This window comes from Xyrauchen texanus, chromosome 23 (genome assembly GCF_025860055.1).
Source record: "Xyrauchen texanus isolate HMW12.3.18 chromosome 23, RBS_HiC_50CHRs, whole genome shotgun sequence".
Classification (NCBI taxonomy): domain Eukaryota; kingdom Metazoa; phylum Chordata; class Actinopteri; order Cypriniformes; family Catostomidae; genus Xyrauchen; species Xyrauchen texanus.
The window spans coordinates 16,279,867-16,299,308 of NC_068298.1; the positions used below are offsets into that span (position 1 = coordinate 16,279,867).

The following is a 19,442-nucleotide window of genomic DNA, read 5'->3' on the forward strand; positions in this document are numbered from 1 at the left end:
TTCTCAGATAAAAAAAAATAATATTCTGCAGTATAGCTGCTAAAGTAGAGTTTTAGATATTTATATTTGAAAACAAGCCAAAGCATAAACAAATCAAAAACGTATTTTGTTGCAGTGTATAATGGGGCAAAGGCTACCTCTCTCACATTTTTGTTAACTTCAATCCATCTTTAACTCGCAAAAAAACAAACTCATTAATAAAGCTGCATATTGCAGTTTTCTTCATGAAAATAAATGCACAGTGACACACATACTTTACAAGAAGTCGCGAGCCATCACGTTATAATCTAGCTGCAACAAGCATGCGTCTGAGCGTCCCCTCGCCAAAGTGTGCATCAGCTGGGTGCAGTTTCAATTAGGGATGCACCGAAATTTCGTCCACTGAAAATTTTCGGCTGAAAATGGCATTTTTTGGTTTGGCCGAAAGAGAAAAAAGGCTGAAAATATGAGCTGAAAATATATGCCTCCCCACCCCTCAGTGCTCAGGTTTCACTCTCGATCAATCTAGCCAGATGTCAGCTGTATGGAAATATTTCAAAGCAGTATCGCTGCTCCCTACAGGCATACAACGCAGCCTGCATAGGGCACCAACTCCTTAGGGGGGCACCATCTTACCCTAGGAGGTCACCAGAAAGTCCACCAGATGCCTTTCCTCGCACGTTATGCATTATTCAAGGACCCGAAAGCAGTTGTGGAACACAGACAATCGCTTTACGCTCATATCTTCATTGACTTCTGGTACATGAACAAAGATCACTTCCCATTGCTTGTGCGGATTGCACGCAGGTATTTATCTGCCCCGAGCACCAGCACAGAGAGAGAGACTATTCAGCGCAGCATCTCATGTTCTTGATGAGAAGACAAACCGTCTCTCCTGCCAGAAAGCTGAGCAACTTTTGTTCTTGAAGAGAAACCTGCCACTTTTACTTAAATAGAAAGCGGTCCAATTTGCTATATGTATAGCAATTACATTAAAATTGGTTTAGCCCTGCAAAACTTTGTTCTTCACTTGAGGCTACATCTGTCGTTTACAGTTTGAGGTTAGTTTAAGTTCTATTACTGCTGTTTTGCTCTGGTTTTGCACAATCATTTTATATTAAAGTGGAAATACATTTACATAAACAGAATAGAGGCCTTCTGTGTTTTGCCTGTTGTTTTCATTAAAATGACTGTGTAGCATATTTAAACTTTTTGTATTTGCAAGATGCTAGCCTAGAGCTGCTAAGTTCATTACTTGAACTTTTTTTTGTTTTGCATATTATTATAGTTTTCTAATACGTTACATTATTTGGATAATTGGTAAAAAAAAAAAAAAATCTGTTCAATTTGATTGTTAAAGAACTGAATAAAGAATAATATATTTAATATTGTTTTAATATATTTTCTGTCCAATTTTGGTGAATTACTTTCAATAAAAGTGTGATTATTTAATTTTAATTTAAATTTTATTAATTAAATTCATGAAATTAATTAAAATGTATCATATTAATACAATTAGAATAAAAAAAACTATTTTAAAATGGGTATAAAAAATTTTTTTTTGGCCAAGTGCATCCTGAATTTTCGGTTTCGGCCCAGAATTTTCATTTCGGTGCATCACTAGTTTCAATCTCTTCCCCCTTAGTTCGGGTTACTTCGCTCAACTCATAGAAGAGGTGCTGATCACACAAAGAAATGTTAGTTTCAGAGTTTGTAGTTATTTATATGACCTGCTTCCTTATTATTTGAACTTTAATAAAGCTATAATGCATTAAATATAACTGCATTAAAGATGTAACACCAGGGTTTTTTCTTTAAAGACGCTTGACACACAAGTTGTGCTTTAGCGAAGCGGCAGCTCCGGCTCTGCTTATTTCTCAACGAGAGTGCTTCTGTATTTACTTTTGTATTTTTGTATAATTCCCTCATACTTTGCGATCAACAGTGCATCTGGCCTGTGAGCTGTGTTTTCTCCACACGCCATCATTAGCATTTAATGTGATCTCATACGGTAAATTACATCTAACGACTATTCGACAACAAAACATTTTGTCGGCAATTTTTCTATTGTCAATGTTGTCGATAACATCGACTAATTGTTTCAGCCCTAATATGGGGTGTGGTTTTTATGACTCATGCTTCCCCAGGCACATACTCTACATTTCAGGCCATTTCCACCACTCCGCTAATTGATTGAATCATGTAATTGAATTGATGAATGGAAAAAAACTCCACAGATATTACCCTTTCACCCTTGTGTGCAGCGTTAATTCTGAGCGTTGCCATTTTCAGCACTTGGTGGCTGCCATCCAGTCTGCTACATCGACCCTTTCTGATCTAGACCCATAGAGTTCTAACTAACTGTAATGGATCAGCAGAGCGCAGGGAATCATTGAAATCAGCCAAGCACAGAAGCTTTTTGAGTGAACCTGTGCTTTTATCCCTTATCTCTTAAGGGCCTGAGGTTTCATGGCACTCTGCCTTGCATCTGTCTTCGCTTACAGTGTCTCCAGATAAGGAGGGACATGCACTCCTGGGAGAGCTTTTATGGATCTGAAAGATTTTGTGTAACTCACTTTTCAACCTCAGGACATGTATTGATTATTTTGTGTTTAATATTTAAATGAATTTAGAAGACCTCAATTATTACCTTTCCCAACAGGCATAAAAGACGACAGATGTGCAGTGGTCCAGATACTCATACAGTATGTCCAAGATATCTAAAGCGGTCAAGGCAGTGAGAAAGTTGGATACTGGGAGTGTGATCAGGGCAATTGTGCGGTCTGGACAGGCGGCCCCTGGGCCTCCACTGGGCCCCATTTTAGGACAGGTAAGCTTTTAGGTTACCCTTTTCATTTTTACCCTTTGACTTTTTATTATTTTTCTTCCATCTTTTTTGGCTTTGTCATGGAATGTCAATGGATATGACAGTGGAGACGATCAGGAAAATAGTGAGAGAGAGGGAAGAATGTAGATGGAAAATGACCACGGTGGTCTATAATATCTGGTGATAGCCATCCGTTAGCATTCCCATTCATCTCAATGGCAGTTACTCGGCTAGTGCATGATTGGCTGATGGCACCAGAAAAAACACGCACAGTCCCAAGCCCTTCACCAGTGACTATCCTGAGCTGTGACGTCAGATAAAGTAAATTTCACACTTTTAAGAGCCCTCCAAAAAAAATAGTTACTGTAAGAACAGATTCTTTAAAATATACAAATATTTGATGTGTATCATCTTCAGCAAAGGATGTATTTTCAAAAGAAAATTTTATATTTTTTATTTATCTTTTAGTGAGTAACCGAGATAAAATATATGATAAAGATATGACCAACTCAATAACAGGGATCTAATGTTTCTTAAGTCTTTTTCCTCCATCATAGTAAGTTGTTTAGTGTAATGTTGACACAGGCTTTCCTCAGGCTTTCCTCCTGTAAAACACATTCATAACTAACAAGCTAATTGCAGCTGTAATGATGTCATTACAGTCCTTTGCCCATCGTGATGATAATAAATTAGACACATTTTCTTCTGCCAGCACATGTTAACCTGGCCTCCAGAGTGTGCTTCCCCTCTGAAGAAAGCTGTTGTGATCTAAAAATGAGGTGTAATGAGCATCAGTCAAGCAAAGCAGCACCATATGCCTGTGAAACATGCACAGTTGCCTGTTTATGTGCGTATCTATGCCTGCACTTGTCAGCTTTGTTTGAGTTTTGCCTTTGAGCACATACTGCTGTCTTTGGCTCAACTTTGCACTTTTATGTGTATTAAAATGTAAATAAATTGCAGCCAGCAGGCCTTTAGTGCACGTCTCTAGCACTTTAATCTTCCCGCTTTCTTCCTCCCTAGTTTTTTCCTCTCAGCTGTCTAACCATCCCTGACAGAGTAAGCGCATAGAGGTAGGCTGACTGTCGGCCGTGGGGCAAATTTAAACAAACTAGAGAAATAAAAGAGGGAGCTTGGGAGGAAAGAGGGAAACTGACAGTTTCTGTGGAGGAGAGTAATTACAGTCCAGAGAGAAATTAACTCAGCTGGACGGATGAGAAAAAGAGAATACAGAATAAAAAGAGGGGAGTTCCCATTATAGTAATTCAAATTGTGAATATTTTCATGAAAATAATGTCACAATGCAAAAAAAAAAAATTCTTAATGATCCAAAAATAGATTTAATTTTCATTAGTCAAAATATAATGTATTTGATTTGGGGGTCAAATTTTCTAATTTCATGAGATTCACACAAATAATTAATATTTCACTGCCTCCTCCCTGCTTTAGTTCTCTATACTGATTTCTCTTTATTAACTGAACAGTTCCCATAGGGGAAAGTAACAAGAGAGTGTGTCCATTTGAAATAAAAAAAGGAGGGAGTGAGAGATGAAAGGCTGAGGAACAGAATTCTGGTCTGGTTCATATCACCGCAATACCACCGCAATACCTCCGCAATACCTGGAACTGCTCTCTGTAATTCCATTAATTTGTAGTGTAGAATTATTATTAGCTTTTTTCGTCATGCACGTTTGTCTGCTTTTACATTCTGTAAATACTCTCTGTAAATCACAAATGAAGTGCTGTATAAGCTTTTAGCTCTTTGAAAAATGACTCCCATTTCAATTAATAGGAGTAATAAAGGATTATCAGAGCAAGGACGTGGGGATTGTAGAGGGCTTTAGTGGCTGCTGATGGAGAGTGAATAACCCCACCCCCACCATCATCTTCTGCACCAGGATTCATTCTGTCACTGTCTCTTCCCAAACATAATCCTCAGACAAATAGAAAGCTCTAAGAAAGGTAACCAAAATGAGGCTGACACTTTGGTTTATATGGTAACTATGATACATTTAAAGTTGAAGGTTAATCATCACTGTGCAAATGCCTTTTTGAAAATTTAAATTGGAATTATTAACAGGTACTTTTCACAGTTTAGTTAGGAAAGAGGAGAGGGAGACAGGAAACACCAGAGGTCAGTTGAATAAGCTATGCTATGTAAATGCTGTGACTATTTATTACGTAATTTAGCACTAAGTTACAATTTATGCACAACTAAATATCTTAGAATTACACAATTAAACTTTGGTGAAACACAACCCTACGTATAAAGTTAATATTTACGGAAGCCTCCGTAAATTGAGTAACAGATGGAATAAAGAAGCAAAATTACTGAATGACATGTTTTGCATGACAAACTTCAATTATTTAGACATTTGATGTTGACATTTACACTCGTTTACATTTAAGAGAGAAACATCATTTAAAAAACTGACTTCAAAGGGTCTTCAGCATAAAGCCAATCCAAGCGGTTCACTTTCCTGTGCGCGTTGTCTGGTGTCACTGGCATGCCAAACGCAAACAACATAGATCGGATACTACAATGAATAAAGGTAAATTTTCTAGTCTTTGGTATTGGTATTTATTAATTGCCTCTTATTAATTTTAGAAACAGTTCCTGAATATTATTTACATATTTCAATATTCTATCTATTATATTTACAGATTGAAATGCACTGCTTCGCAGCATTTGTTTACAAATTTGAAGGATGATTATTGGATCAGTAAATGTAAACGTCATATTATGCGTATTTACATTGTTGTATGGGGAGCTTATGACCTACTAAGTCTTGCCATAAGAACTGGTGGTGCCATAACAACTGGCGGTGAAACTAAACTAAAGTAATTACTAAGCCCCTAGTTTGAACTTTATGCCTCAACTTAACTGAGACCTTATGCCCAGCTAGTGCAACCCTACCAAGGGTAGAAGAGGGGATTTGGGATCAGGAAAGGACCTTATGTCGGGACTTGATCCCGGGTCACGCATGACCCTACTGCACCATATGTCAGAATACTTCCCAAAAGGCTAAGTCTCTGACAAAACTTTAAGTTGATGGGGGATATTATTAATTTTTTTTGTAAAGACCAACAATATATATTGTGATTTCGATATCACATAGCATTCATGAAATGCTTTTATTATATGTTGATGAATCTCCATCAATTTACCTGAGAGCTCCCTCAGTCTCAGTTGAACCCATCATTTGTTGGTTTGACATTCAAGAGACAAATAAACTTGTTTGAGACAGGTTTATTAAAGAGTGTACTATTAACAGTGGTCATGCTTCACAGTACATGGTTAAGTCCTTGACGAACACCAAACTGAACCAGAATAACAATATTAATTGTTGCTCTTTAAAGAAGGCACTTAATTAAAACAACTCCCACCTCAACCCTATTATCATTTTGTCTGGGAGCTTCACACCACAGTAGGCTGCTCATGTTTGGCTTTAAAAATCATCAGTTGTACAAACGACAAAGTGTGCTAATAAAATGAGATCTCTACTAATCTTGGCAAAAGCACAGAGACTCCAGGGATGCTCATGTACCACAAGCCCAGTTCCAGATACAGGGCTTTTCATGCCCTTGGATGTTTAGAGCTCATGGGAAATATAAGCTGGCCCCAGTGAGGTCTCAGTGGGATCCAGACTCACATGAGAGAGTGAGTGGCTGTGCCCATGAGTGCGTGAAAGTGTGTGATAGCGCGTAGATGACGGTGTTGGAGATGTGCACCCTTGCTCCTGCTCCGTTGCCTGTTCCAAAGCCACCCCACGATTCTGGTTTCCAGGTCTAGTGATGGCTCCTGCTCTCTGCACCCCTCCGCTGCTCTTTCGGTGCCTCTCCCAGGCAGAGCTCAGCTTCACTGCAAGAGCTAGCAGGTTTTTCCCCAGAAACACTGTAGATACACGTGGGTCCCTGTACCACAGCATCCCTACCCCCCTCGGCACAAGTGTAAACACATTAATGGTGACCAAACTGAGCCAAGGATAGATGGCCTCCTTCCGAGCCACCTGCAGCCCAGGCAGTGCTGTAGCACCCAGCTCCGTGAGCGACACACACGGAAGCAACAGCAGCAACACGTAACAGTAGAAGAAAACTATACCCTCAACCCAAAGTGGAACCCCCACGCTGCCCTGTACCTCCCATAGCCCAGCTTGAAGATCCAGTACATCAAGCAAGTCTACCACCACCCACAGAAGTCGACTCCGCACCTCCTGTTTTCTGCGAAGGGGGGTCATGTAATCTGCTCCTGTCAGGATGAGAAATAGTGAGGGCAGGCAGACAGAAAGTAATAGAGTTAAAGTCTTACGGGCGAGGGGATCTGGAGGCCGCCTCTCTTGTCTGTAATTTTGACACACAAAGAAAAGCTTCAGCTGCAGCAGAGAGAGGAAAAGGAACCAGAGGGAGTTGGCAAAGCCCCGGCGGGGAGAATGAGCTTCTGAGACCACTCCAGCAGAGACAAAGCGCAGTGCAAGCAGGAAACACAGGTCACCCAGCGCGACAGCAACACATGGCCATACCGCAGGACGTGTTCCACCTCGAGGTCCCAGCATGCTCTGCTCCAGCAGGTAGAGGTCAACCACTGCCATTGTGCTCACTGTCACCAGAAAAGACACGCACACCTGGGGTGAGGGCAACATGCTTGAAGTAAAGGAGAAACAAGGACATATTAGGACTTTAACTTATTAAAAGGGACAAAGAGACAATAGGAAGTTTTTAGATGATAAATCCTTGATGTCTTGCTAAGGACACAGAATGCTTTATTAAATGCTATTAGAAGACCGGGATATGCAGAGAAAAATGCCATTGCAAAGTGAATTGGCCAGATATCTTAAAAGCTTTTGTACATGTTTTAATTCTATTTATGGCCTTTTAGAACACAGCCAATTTTTTGGACTGAGCAGACAAATTGCACAAGCTTCTACAAAGAGCAGGTCAAGAAAAACCCATTCATATTATCCCTTGATGCATCTTTATTGTTTAATGATGTTTAAATGGAAGTTTTTCTTTTGATCCTTCATATCAAAGGTAGTCACAGAATGTCTGTACAAAAGATCTTGACAAATGTTGTTTGCAGTTCTTGGCAAATAAAACATTTTTGGCATTTCAAAGACAAAGGCTTGTTCATTTTACAAAGCCTTTAAAATTGACAAGGTTTGTGCAGAGTACCAACTCTGAGTTTTTATACTGGTCAGGGTAATTTTTTAATCACATCCCTACAAGCATATCTTTCTCTTTCCAGTCTAATTGTGTTTTCTCCAAGTTATGCCCCTGAAATCAGAGAATGTGCCAGAATGTGATTTCTTAACTCATGAATCTTTCAGTCCCTTCATCTTTGCAAATGTCCCAGGTTTTCTGCAAAATGGACCATTTTTATGTCAACCTTTTTCCATTATAATTAAATCATATTAATAGGGAAGCCAGGCATGCTTTCAAATGCTTTTCCATATAGCCTGCATTGCTTTCCATGCTTGTTTTCTTTTGCAGCTTTTGTCAAGTATTGTTGTACTATATTGTTTTGGTTTCAGAATATATATGACATGATCAAGTTTGATTCTCAGGATCTGGTGTGTTTTGTATTGGGGAGCTGAGTTTGTAGGGGCACAGTCTTAATACTGTATAAGATATTCAGTAATAACACTGCATACCCATGTTGATTTTATTCATGTTTCCTCAAGTCACATTTCAGAAACAGACATTGTAAAATTGTTGTATTGATTAGTGTCTGTACTCTGGAGAAATGATTGTGGGCTTTATGGCAATATTGAATGCAGCGCTTCTCAGCTTGTTGAACGCAATGGCCAGTGCCCCATAGCTGGCTACTGACCATCCGTGTCTACATTTAATGTCATCATCACCTGAGATAGATTACTTTTTAATATGAAAACCATTACTGTTTAGGATATACAAGGTGTCATTTTTAATCCGTGATTAAGATCTCAAATTGTTCAGCTTTAATATTACCACTGCATTTAGGTGAAGTGTGCAATTTCTGTGTCACTGGCATCATAAAAATGAATTGCTAAAATTACTGTTGTCAAACAGGTTTCCTGAACAATCACTTGTATGCTTTTGGTACAATACACATAGTCCTGCCCTAAACTCATCTCATTGGTTGAGCCAATGTTGCTGTTTTGGGCTTGTTCGGACACCCAAACAAATAGCAATGTGTGAATAAAGCGCAACTTTTTAGGGAAATCAATACAAATGTCTTGCTTATAGTTGTCCTTGAAGCCTTGTTCTAGGTTCAATGGAAGTTGATTGGGGTGAGAGAGGGACGGCGAAAGCAAGATGGTGATTCATTCCCTTGGCTTTTTAAAGACCTAATAAAGTTTTACGGTATGATGGTAATAGTTCATAAATGAGTGAAGAGGTATAGACTAGACACAAAAAGCACAGGAGACCTGTTCTGGGGATAAAAAAAAAAAAAGAGTGATCTACCGGTACTGTTGGAAAATTCTTGATTATAATGAATTCAATATATTCATAGCTTGGGAACTGTAGAAATTAAACACATTAATATGAAGTGTGGAGGAAATGAAGGGGGTATGTTGGTAAATGACCTAGAATGATTAATCTTCACAAAGCTCGGTGGAACGAAAAGAGAGTGTGCGTCACTAATATCTGATTTTGGCTGTAGACTTTTATGTTTGTTTTTGTTTCAGTGACAGATTTTTCTGCTTTGAAATTCAATTTAATTTCAGAATCTCAGACTATAAATGTTGTACTTGGGGCACATGCTCTTTTAGAAGAAAGAGGCTTTGATACTGGACAAATCTTTATTTATTACAAAAAGTATCAGAAGACTGTTATTTTTGGACAAATAATGAAACCAAGATGGCTTGCTTGTAGGTGCAGAGCTTATCTTTTGATTCCACTGTCAGCACATGCATCAGGTTATCAAGTCACTTGGATGACACTGCTGTTTTTCTCCAAAGACAACAATAATGACTAGACTTCAGTACTGACAGCCAATGCATCCTGCTAAAGCATTAGTGAGTGTTTGAAAGATCTGCAGGTGACTGAGCAATTTATACATAGTTTCATGAATGGTGAACTGAGAGAAGATGTATGCGTAATCCCTTTTGCATTGGAAACAGATGCTGCCTTTGGTCTGCGTTTTGGAAAACAGATGATGTCTGAAATAGTCTGTTGAAGAAAAGCAACTAATAATCTTTGGTATTATGTAGGCTACTAATTGTGTAATTAGAATTTAAAAATCATACCAAACGCACCTTTGCATTAAAACAAAATAAGGACATGGAGCAAAGCATGTTGGTCCCGGTTTTACAGTCAAAGTTTGTTTTTAACTTAACGTGGTGTCTAAACAACACCATGCTGCTGCACAAGACACACAATGGTCAAAGACGTCTGTCCAGTGCATGTATATGAAAACAATTGAAAAACAGCACATTCTAACATAACAACGGCCCTGAACACTTCTGCACTGAAAGAAAATTACTAGTAAGATTTACTTCATTTTTATTTTTATTTTTTTAAGTACGTTTTTATGGTATAAAATTAAGTAAAATCTACTTCGTGACATAAAATTGATTTAAGGGAGTGAGTAAATTTAACTTAACTTGTACTTAAAGATGTACAAGAAGATTTCACATTTTGATAACGTAACAACGGCTTTGAACAGAGTGGTGGTGTAGTGGTCTAAAGCACTAAACTGTTAAGCTGAAGGTCGCTGGTTCGATCCCCACAGCCACCACCATTGTGTCCTTGAGCAAGGCACTTAACTCCAGGTTGCTCCGGGGGGATTGTCCCTGTAATAAGGGCTCTGTAAGTCACTTTGGATAAAAGCGTATGCAAAATGCGTAAATGTGAATGATATTTCCTTTTAAACATGTAATTCTGTGACATACAGTAGTGATGGTGATTTCAGCAAACAAGGCTTCATTACGGAATACAGTTTCGAAATATTTTGCGGTTATGCTAGGGGGCATTGATCCCACAGTAGAAACCTGAATAAGTATTAAATGCAAGCTGTAACTGATCTCGAGTCAGTTCAGCAATATAGAGTCTACAAAATCAGACTGATTTCCCTGTCAATCACCTCAAATTGTGAGACAGATATTTTGTGATATTTAAAGAGATTTTTTTTTTGTTTTACAAAAAGTGAATGTGTAATTTCAGCTATTGTACATGATAACTAGAGGTCGACCAGCCGATTAATCGGACGATTTTTTTCATTTTTTAACATAATCGGCATCGGCCAATATCCAAGTATATCAAGCCGATTATTAGGCAGGCGCATCTGTGGGCAGCCTAGTGTTGTTGTGGAACACGTGTTCGACGCACACTGCCCCTAGAGTCATTTTCCAGTAGAGTGAACAGACCTCAAGGAAGGAGCTAAATTCCTTGGAGAAAACAGTAAGGATTAAATTATATTTAATTAAAAACTTTTGATATGTTACTGCCAACTTCAAGAAAAAACGTGATAGGCGACATGACATTCGGCTACTTTGGATATTGATAGCGTAGTTGAAGTTGCATTATCACAGCAGAAGGGTTGCTATCATGTCACAATAAGTAAGCAAGAATTTTGCAATTACAGACAGTGAATCTGAGACTTTTATTTGTTCTGTTTGTGTGTCTTATATTTGAGAGGGTTGTCACTCAATGCAGAGAAATAGGCTAAGTAATAAAAAATATACCAACGCAGTATAGGCTAGTGAAGGACTGGCTTTGGTAAGCTCGGACGTTATCGGTTCTGCTGTCGGTACTGGAGAAATTAAGAAAATACATTTATTATTGCTATAAAGAGAAAGTTATTTTATCTCGCCAGCCATTTCTATGTATAATAATATGAAACCATTTGCCTGTGATGCAATTTAGCTATTCGCAGTCAGAGAGAGAGAGAGAGAGAGAGAGAGAAAGAACTCGCTCATGCGGTGCCACAGCGAGCACAATATGAGCCCTGCTTAATGAGTGATGGAGGACAGAACCAAACATTCAAACGTAGCCTGGTTTAGATCTGTGATATTAGTCTGATTTTATTTTAGATTTCGCCTTCCAAAAATTATAAAAAGAATATTTATACATAAGCCGCATTCTGTCTAGCACAACTTCCTTCCCTTCTCAGCGGTGCACTGACATTTCTTCCTAAAACTCAAACTTAACGTCAGAATCAGCACGATCGGTGATTGTTGTAAAATGCAGTCTAGCTACTGTTGCTAAATTGCGGGACGCGTTTAATAATAAAAAGAGCGAAAGACCGTTCCCAAGGCGGCGCGCGCTCCGAAACACACCGCAAAGAGACAAGCAAAGTATAGGCTATTTTGGGTTTCATGTGCGCGTCTAAACGATCAACTATACACAAAAATATGTCAAAACGACCGGCTTGGAGATTCACTTAAAAACAGTTTATGTCTTAAATGGACGTAGTTATGGAAATAGTTGGGAGAAAATATGCTGCATCAGGAGCCTATTAGATCTGCACTCGGTCTTAAAGGGGAAGCGGTCTATTAAACATGCTGACGATTGAGTCATTACTGCGAATCAAACAACAAAAGGCAAAGAGAAAATCACTTACAGCTCTTGAATGAATAACTTCTGCATTAATAAGCATTAATCTATCTATGATAAACTATGCAGTGTTATTTTACAATTGATTACTTTATTAGATTTCTTTTTAGACCACACCTGAACAGTAATGCTAGTAGACCTTACTGAAATTAAATCACTGTGCCTATATAACGTTTATCTTTATGTAATATATATATATATATATATATATATATATATAACAAAAAGAACTGTTAAGAATACAGTTGAAGTACCGGATCGATAAGCAGTATCGGTAAGAGTAGTAATACCATTAAAACCTTAACGATACCCATCCCTAGTTATGCCTGTGCTTCTCTTGGATGCTCTGAATATTGGATTACGTGTCTGGATTGCCCCTTAATTAAAGCTGCATTTGGATCTCAACCTTCGTGTCACAGAGCAGTTCGTAACACCTGCTTTGTTTATTTAATATATTTGTTATACATTATTTATAAAATATGTTTTTACATTATACATTTTTTATTTAAGTCTACAAGTGCAGATTGGTCAAGTGTTCAATAAATGTATTTGTTGAGAAATTTTGTCTATCTTAAGTAATTATTTGTGTTACATTTTATCTTTCAAATAAAAGGTTCAAATAAGAGGTTAAAAACAAGCACATATCGGCCAAATATCGGCCAAAATAAATCGGCAGCAATAATCGGCCATCGGCCGACCCGGATTTCAAAAGATCGGCATCGGCCTGAAAAAAAAACAATATCGGTCGACCTGTAATGATAACGCTCCTTCACTTTCACATTTTTTTTTATGTAGCACACCCACTTTCATATAGCTAGAAATGCTGCATATAGTAGTGCTCAACACTCTTGTGTTATCAAATAAAGCACTGACTGTGTGAAACGTATTACCATCATGTCTCGTTTTTTAAATGTTTACTGTGTAAACTGCAGAAAACTTCACTCCCCTGGCCTCAAGTGGCACACTAGCGACTAATACCAGAGGCTGTATCCTTTAGCCTCCTCGTTAGCACCCCGTCGTCTCCCATGCCGGAGATGCCGATTCGAAGCCCGCTCACAGTGGGTCGAGCAGGACTGGTTACAATTGCACAATCTGCCAAAGCATACAGTAATATTTTTAAAAATATGTGTTTATACAAAACAAGGTGTTTTAGCATTTAAAAAAACAATTTTGGTATCTAAAATCATTTTAAAATAATCATAAAAAGGACAACTTATATATGAAGGTCTACATATTTTGCAAAGATTTAGATCCGTTACTCCAGGATATTGTAGACAACCATGAAATTATATAAAAAATACTGGGTTGTAATAATTTGTCAGTGTCTTTTGTAGATCCTTTTGATTCTTTCCATTGCATTTTATACACCTGTGACCAGCAGATGTCCTCAGCGCGCGATGTTTTGAGTGCTTTGAAACAGCGAATCAATTTCCAAATCAATTAGTCCAATTGACTCAAAGTTTCGAAAAGCTTTTTTTCTGCCATCACTTGCATACAGAAGCCTTTCACAGAGATTTTTAATGCATGCTATGTAGTATATTAGGCTACATAATTTGTCATAATTGACAATAGATACATGTTACAAAGCTGCACACAAAGACCTTAACACTTGGTGCTCGAATCACGATGCCGATTACAATCAACAGATTTTTGTTATAATTTTTTAATGAACGGGTAATTCGGAGTAGAAAATGTACTTCAGACTTCACAAAAACAAGAAGTTACCAAACATAACATCAAAATAAACAAACAAAAAAATAATATGCATAAACCTGCAAACGGAGAAACCATGCAAGGTTATTAATTCAATCTCTGTGCTGGTATTGATACATGATGACACATTGTCAGGATAATAAAAAATCATAAATAATTTTTACTTAAGCTAGTGCATACATTTTTACATGTTTGAATTTGATTCAAATGTAGAATTTACTTAAAGGTTTAGTTCAACCAAAAATGAAAATTCTCTCATCATTTTCTCACCCTCGTACTATCCCAGATGTGTATGACATTCTTTTCATCTGCAGAACACAAATAAAATATAGAAAATTGTTTAGAAAATGTAATATAAAATAATATCTTGGTTCTGTAGGTCCTTACAATGCAAGTGAATGGATGCCAAAATCTTAAGGCTCCATAAAGCACATATTGCCATCATAAAGGCAATCCATACACTCCAGTGGATTAATCGTTGAATTCTTAATCAAAACAGGTGTGTGTAAGAAATAGATCAATATTAGAATTTATTTACTAAAAACGTTTGCTTCCGGTCAGCTGTGGTATACACGTTCACAAGTGTTGAGTTCAAACTGCCTCTCGTGTGACGTAAACACGTTTGCACGTCGACATTTTTGGATCCTTCGGCTGGTCTGAAATCGGCAGGGGAAAGGTTTTCACTGCACACCCTCAATATTTTCAGTGAATCAATGGGTGTATTGATATCCCCGTGAACAGCAAGCAGCAGCCATAGCTTTAGTTACTCAGGATCATTGATAGGGAATCTGTGAAAAGTTAGTCTTACCTCTTGCAATGATGTCTGCGGACGTAATCTAATATTTTTAAGTAGGTTGAGGCATCCAGGATAAGCACATGCAAGCACCATCTTGAAACAGATACAAATACAACTCTATAGCAAAACCAATTCAGCTTCTGTAAAACATTCTTTTGTTGTAAACAACACAGTACTTCCATATTTTACGTATTTCAAACGCAGTTCCCACATGAACTTTCCAACTTGCTTGAGTGACGCGAGAGGCTGGATGTATTTGACCATCATGACCGAGCTGGGCAGAAGTGACATATTATAGTAAAAAATTGTAATACTTGTGTTTTTCTTACACACACCTAGTGTTTCGCTTCAGAAGGCATCATTTAATCCACTGGAGTCGTATAGATGACTTTTATGATGGCAAAATATGCTTTTTGGAGCTTCAAGATTTTTGGCACCATTCACTTTTTCACATATTCTTCAAAAAATCTTCATTTGGGTTCTGAAGAAGAGAGAAAGTCACACATCTGATGTCATGAGGGTGAGTAAATTATTAGAGAATTTTCATTAGGTGAACTAATCCTTTAATATTTTCAAGTTGACGCTTTATCTTATTCAATGTAGAAAGTACATTTGTGCTTTATTTTCTTCCACAAATTTTTTTTTTTTTCTTCAGTATGCGAAATTAAATAAAAGCTCTTCATAATAAACAATCAGAGATGGTCTGCATTACTGGCCAAGGTTTAATATAGTTGTAATAAATATTGCCAATCTTTAATCTGCAGCTGGTATCTTAAATTACCCATAAACACGACTATAGCCTACCTCTCAGTCTTGGAGATGCTGTCTGCTGGACTCATGCCACATGCCCTCATTCACGAGTAAACGACTGAAAATGCCCTTCGGTAATGTGCCATCGAATCATTCCCAAACACAGAGAAGAATATCTGTACTGATCATCAGTCTCCGTGAATAAACAGCATCATCTGTCTTGATGCTTGTAAGTGTCGTGCCGCTGCCACCGCAGGACATATGAGATCAGACCTGTGCCAGGTTAACATCACCATAATGCGACAGGTGTCCTTGTAATTTACTCATCAGAATTAGCAGGTGCCATTCTCATCAAATGAGCTATTAAAACAAACCAAGAACAGCACTCCATCTAAAACATTTTACATTGTGGTGCTTGCATCGTGGATTTAAAGGATGCATGAATAATAATAAATATTCAAGTTGCAACAACTCAACTTTATGTAACGAGTGATAGATGAAGAGGAGAGTGTATTTACCCCACAACATACGGTTGGATGTCTGATCTCGGTCCTCTATAGACTTCACAGAGCAGTCTCAATCTATTGACCAGCGCAAACCTGCATGCATCAAGACGATATGATCTGAATCCAGTGTCTCAGTCGCATTCGTCCGAAATCGTGCGGTTCGTCCAGTAATAAAGACTAGGTGGCTTCTCCGCATAACTAAATGTGGAAATGAATCCGGAGAAGTCGGCTACGTCTAGCTCTTAGGTTACATTGTCCATAATATATAGGCTATAATTTATTTGGGCGAAGTGTTGAGGAAGCGAGCGTTTCTCTCTCCCGACTTTTTTGCAATGTTGGTATATTGGTTTATTTCCTTATCTCGAGCAGGCTCAGGTAAATCCTGTCAGATTTCTCTCCGGTGTCGAAATGTTGCTCCGGCTGCTGTGATGAAGATTTTGAGGGCTGAGGAGAGTTGAAGTCGCTCAGAAGTGTCTTAGAAACACGTTATCCGTTGAATCTGTCACGGAAGCCGAATCCTCCGATGTCTTGTTCATACTTCATCAACGAAATGGTGTGAAACAAGAGAAAGAACGCGTCGCGACACAGTTTATGATTGCAGTTGTCATTTGTAGGCAGCTTACGTGCACATGCTCCCTCCCTTTTCTCGCTCTCTAAGTTAGTCTTTGGTCTCTCTCTCTCTCTCTCTCTCTCTCTCTCTCTCTCTCTCTCTCAATTCTATTTTTCAATTTAAAGGGGTCATAAAATGCTCTTTTTTTATATATATATATATATATATATATAGATTCATTATCTTCACTGAGGTCCACTGATAATGTTAGTAAAGTTTTTGTTTCACCAAAACAGTCATCATTTTGTAATATATGATCATTTACCACCCTGTCACACAATCTTTCTGAAAAGCTCAATTTCTGCCTCAGCTCCTGCTTTAAACTTCAATATAAACACCCTCTGTTATGATTGGCTAACAGCATGTAGGCCCTTCAAATTGAGCCATTTTTGAAACCCAATCGGAAGTGAATAAACAAGCACCAAAACATTAGAAATGAGCATTTCATGGCTTACATATGACGCACATCCAACACATTGCATCCGATTATATTACGCTATTCCTCTCAAGCACAATGGTTAACACTTGCACCCTGTCTACACAGGACGATATAATCAATGATGCTGTCTACCATGGAAGCGTCCATTGCGGCACATCACTCCAACAGTAAACAAACAGCTACTACTGCCAACAACATGCAGAAATGTTTCGGAAAGTTTGTGTCGGTGTGGACCGCCTCACGCCATCGTGTCAACAGACGTGCCCAGTGTAGACCATGTGTCAGCATCGTAAACGATCATGACATTTGAAGTATTAATGAATGGAACTGTTTACTTGCATTTTTTATCAAGTCCAATAGTGTTTTTTAATGTCCCATACCTTCAGTGACAATTCCTTGGCAAAGAATTGTTTTATGCTTTACAAGACGCACACATCCAGTTTATCATCTTGCACTGAGGTGCACATCTCCGGAAACAAATCAAAACGGTCAAAGACGTCCATCTAGTGCATGTTTTCATACACCAACAATTAAAAATAGCGCTGTTGTGGGTAGCTCAGTGATTAAAGACGCTGACTACCACCCCTGGAGTCGCGAGTTCGAATCCAGGGCATGTTGTGACTCCAGCCAGGTCTCCTAAGCAGCCAAATTGGCCCAGTTGCTAGGGAGGATAGTTACATGGGGTAAGCTCCCCGTGGTCGCTATAATGTGGGTCTTCTCGGTGGGGCACGTTGTGGGTAGATGCCACGGAGAAATGCACGAAGCCTCCTCACGCAATATGTCTCCACAGTAACACTCTCAACAAGCCACATGATGAGATGCACGGGTTGACGGTCACAGACACGGAGGCAAATGAGATTCATCCTCCACCACCCAGATTGAGGCGAGTCACTACGCCACCACGAGGACTTGGAGTGCATTGGGAATTGGGCATTCCAAATTGGGGAGAAAAAAAATAGCTCTGATAGGCGAAAGAACAGTTTGTTGAACAGTTTGTTGAGCAGTTTCAGCAACAAAATAACCACAGCAGCTGATAAAACGCATCTTCTCTTCAGAGTTTAAACTTGACACTGCATCTTTTAAACACATGCCAGAGAGATGACAACTGTCAAAGACCTCTGTGTAGTACATATTTGTATAGAAAAATTATTCAAAATAGTCCAGATGGGTCTCCTTTCTTGTTCAGGAGTAGTAAGGCCACAGACAGTAGGCCTTTTGTCCTTCACTCTGTCTCTGTGTATTTTCTAGCCAAGTGAGCACCAGTGGGTGGGGCCATGGGTGCAGTGATTTTTAAATATGCATTGATGTTGTTGCTATAGAGGCCTTCTTGAATTTAATAAGTACCCTAAGTGACATAGTGTTGTCACAGAAGTAGAGAGTGGGGCGTTTTGGCAGCTTGGTTTCAATAAATGCTTTTATTGCATTGGGGATTAAGTTTTGAGTTCTGGAATTTACAGTATTTTTTATAGTTGAATGCCCTCGTCTATGTCAAAATATCAAGGAAAATTAGATTCTTCATGACGTGACCTTTTTAAAGTACTTTATTGGCATGATTGTTTTACATACAATATTGCCAAAGCATTAATACACAAAACAGATAATGACAAGAAAATAAAAATAAATAAATAATAATAAATCTCTCTCTCTCACACACACACATGGAATTGACTTCAGATAGCAAGCAGGATGTTTTGAATGGTCCCATTATTTGGGAGTTCACCAGCTGAATGGCTTTGTACTTACTGCTGCCTGTCCAATCATTGGTATGATAATTAAATAGTTCTGAAGAAAACAACATGCTCAATTTCCCTGCTTTTAGTGACAAATGATTGTATGCTAAGATAAACAAGATGGGGCTTTCAGATTTGTTATTTGTCATTTAACAGACACCTTTTTCTCCAGAACAGCTAATTGCAAGGATAGTCCCCTCTGAGGTTGCCAGGTATGTGTGACAAAGACAGCCCATCTCTGAGTTTTAATCTGTTCAATGGGGAAGAAAGATATAGAAGACACATCCTTCTTGTCATAGTCGGCTATGTGCATTACTGGTTTCCAGAGACAGATTTTCCATTCCTTGCTTTCAATATTTTGTCTTTTTTCATTTCTTTAGCTCCTCCATCTACTCCTCTCTCTATCTTCATCTTCCCTCCTCTCTCACTATCTCCCCCTTCAGTCCCCGTGGGGTTGAAGTGCTTGAAGGTCACTCTGCTCTGACTTACTTTCAGCATGGAGGGAGTGAGAAAGATGGAGAAAATGAGACAACAAGTGTTCAGCAGTGCAGAGTCAAC

The 19,442-nt window shown here is 38.5% G+C and overlaps 2 protein-coding genes across 2 annotated transcripts in view; one reads left to right on the forward strand and one right to left on the reverse strand.

Moving 5' to 3' along the window:
* mrpl11 (mitochondrial ribosomal protein L11) overlaps positions 1-19,442 on the forward strand; it is a 60,240-nt gene that overhangs the window by 20,310 nt on the left and 20,488 nt on the right. Inside the window, exon 2 of the mRNA XM_052088990.1 lies at positions 2,642-2,809. Coding sequence (XP_051944950.1) covers positions 2,687-2,809 — 123 coding nt within the window. The 5' untranslated portion in view covers positions 2,642-2,686. The remainder of the gene's footprint in view (positions 1-2,641; positions 2,810-19,442) is intronic.
* tmem265 (transmembrane protein 265) lies at positions 6,120-16,651 on the reverse strand. The gene is made up of 2 exons (XM_052088989.1): positions 16,118-16,651; positions 6,120-7,447 (listed from the first exon to the last, which is right to left on the reverse strand). The coding sequence occupies exon 2, from the start codon at positions 7,444-7,446 to the stop codon at positions 6,400-6,402; it is 1,047 nt and encodes a 348-aa protein (XP_051944949.1). The 5' UTR covers position 7,447; positions 16,118-16,651; the 3' UTR covers positions 6,120-6,399.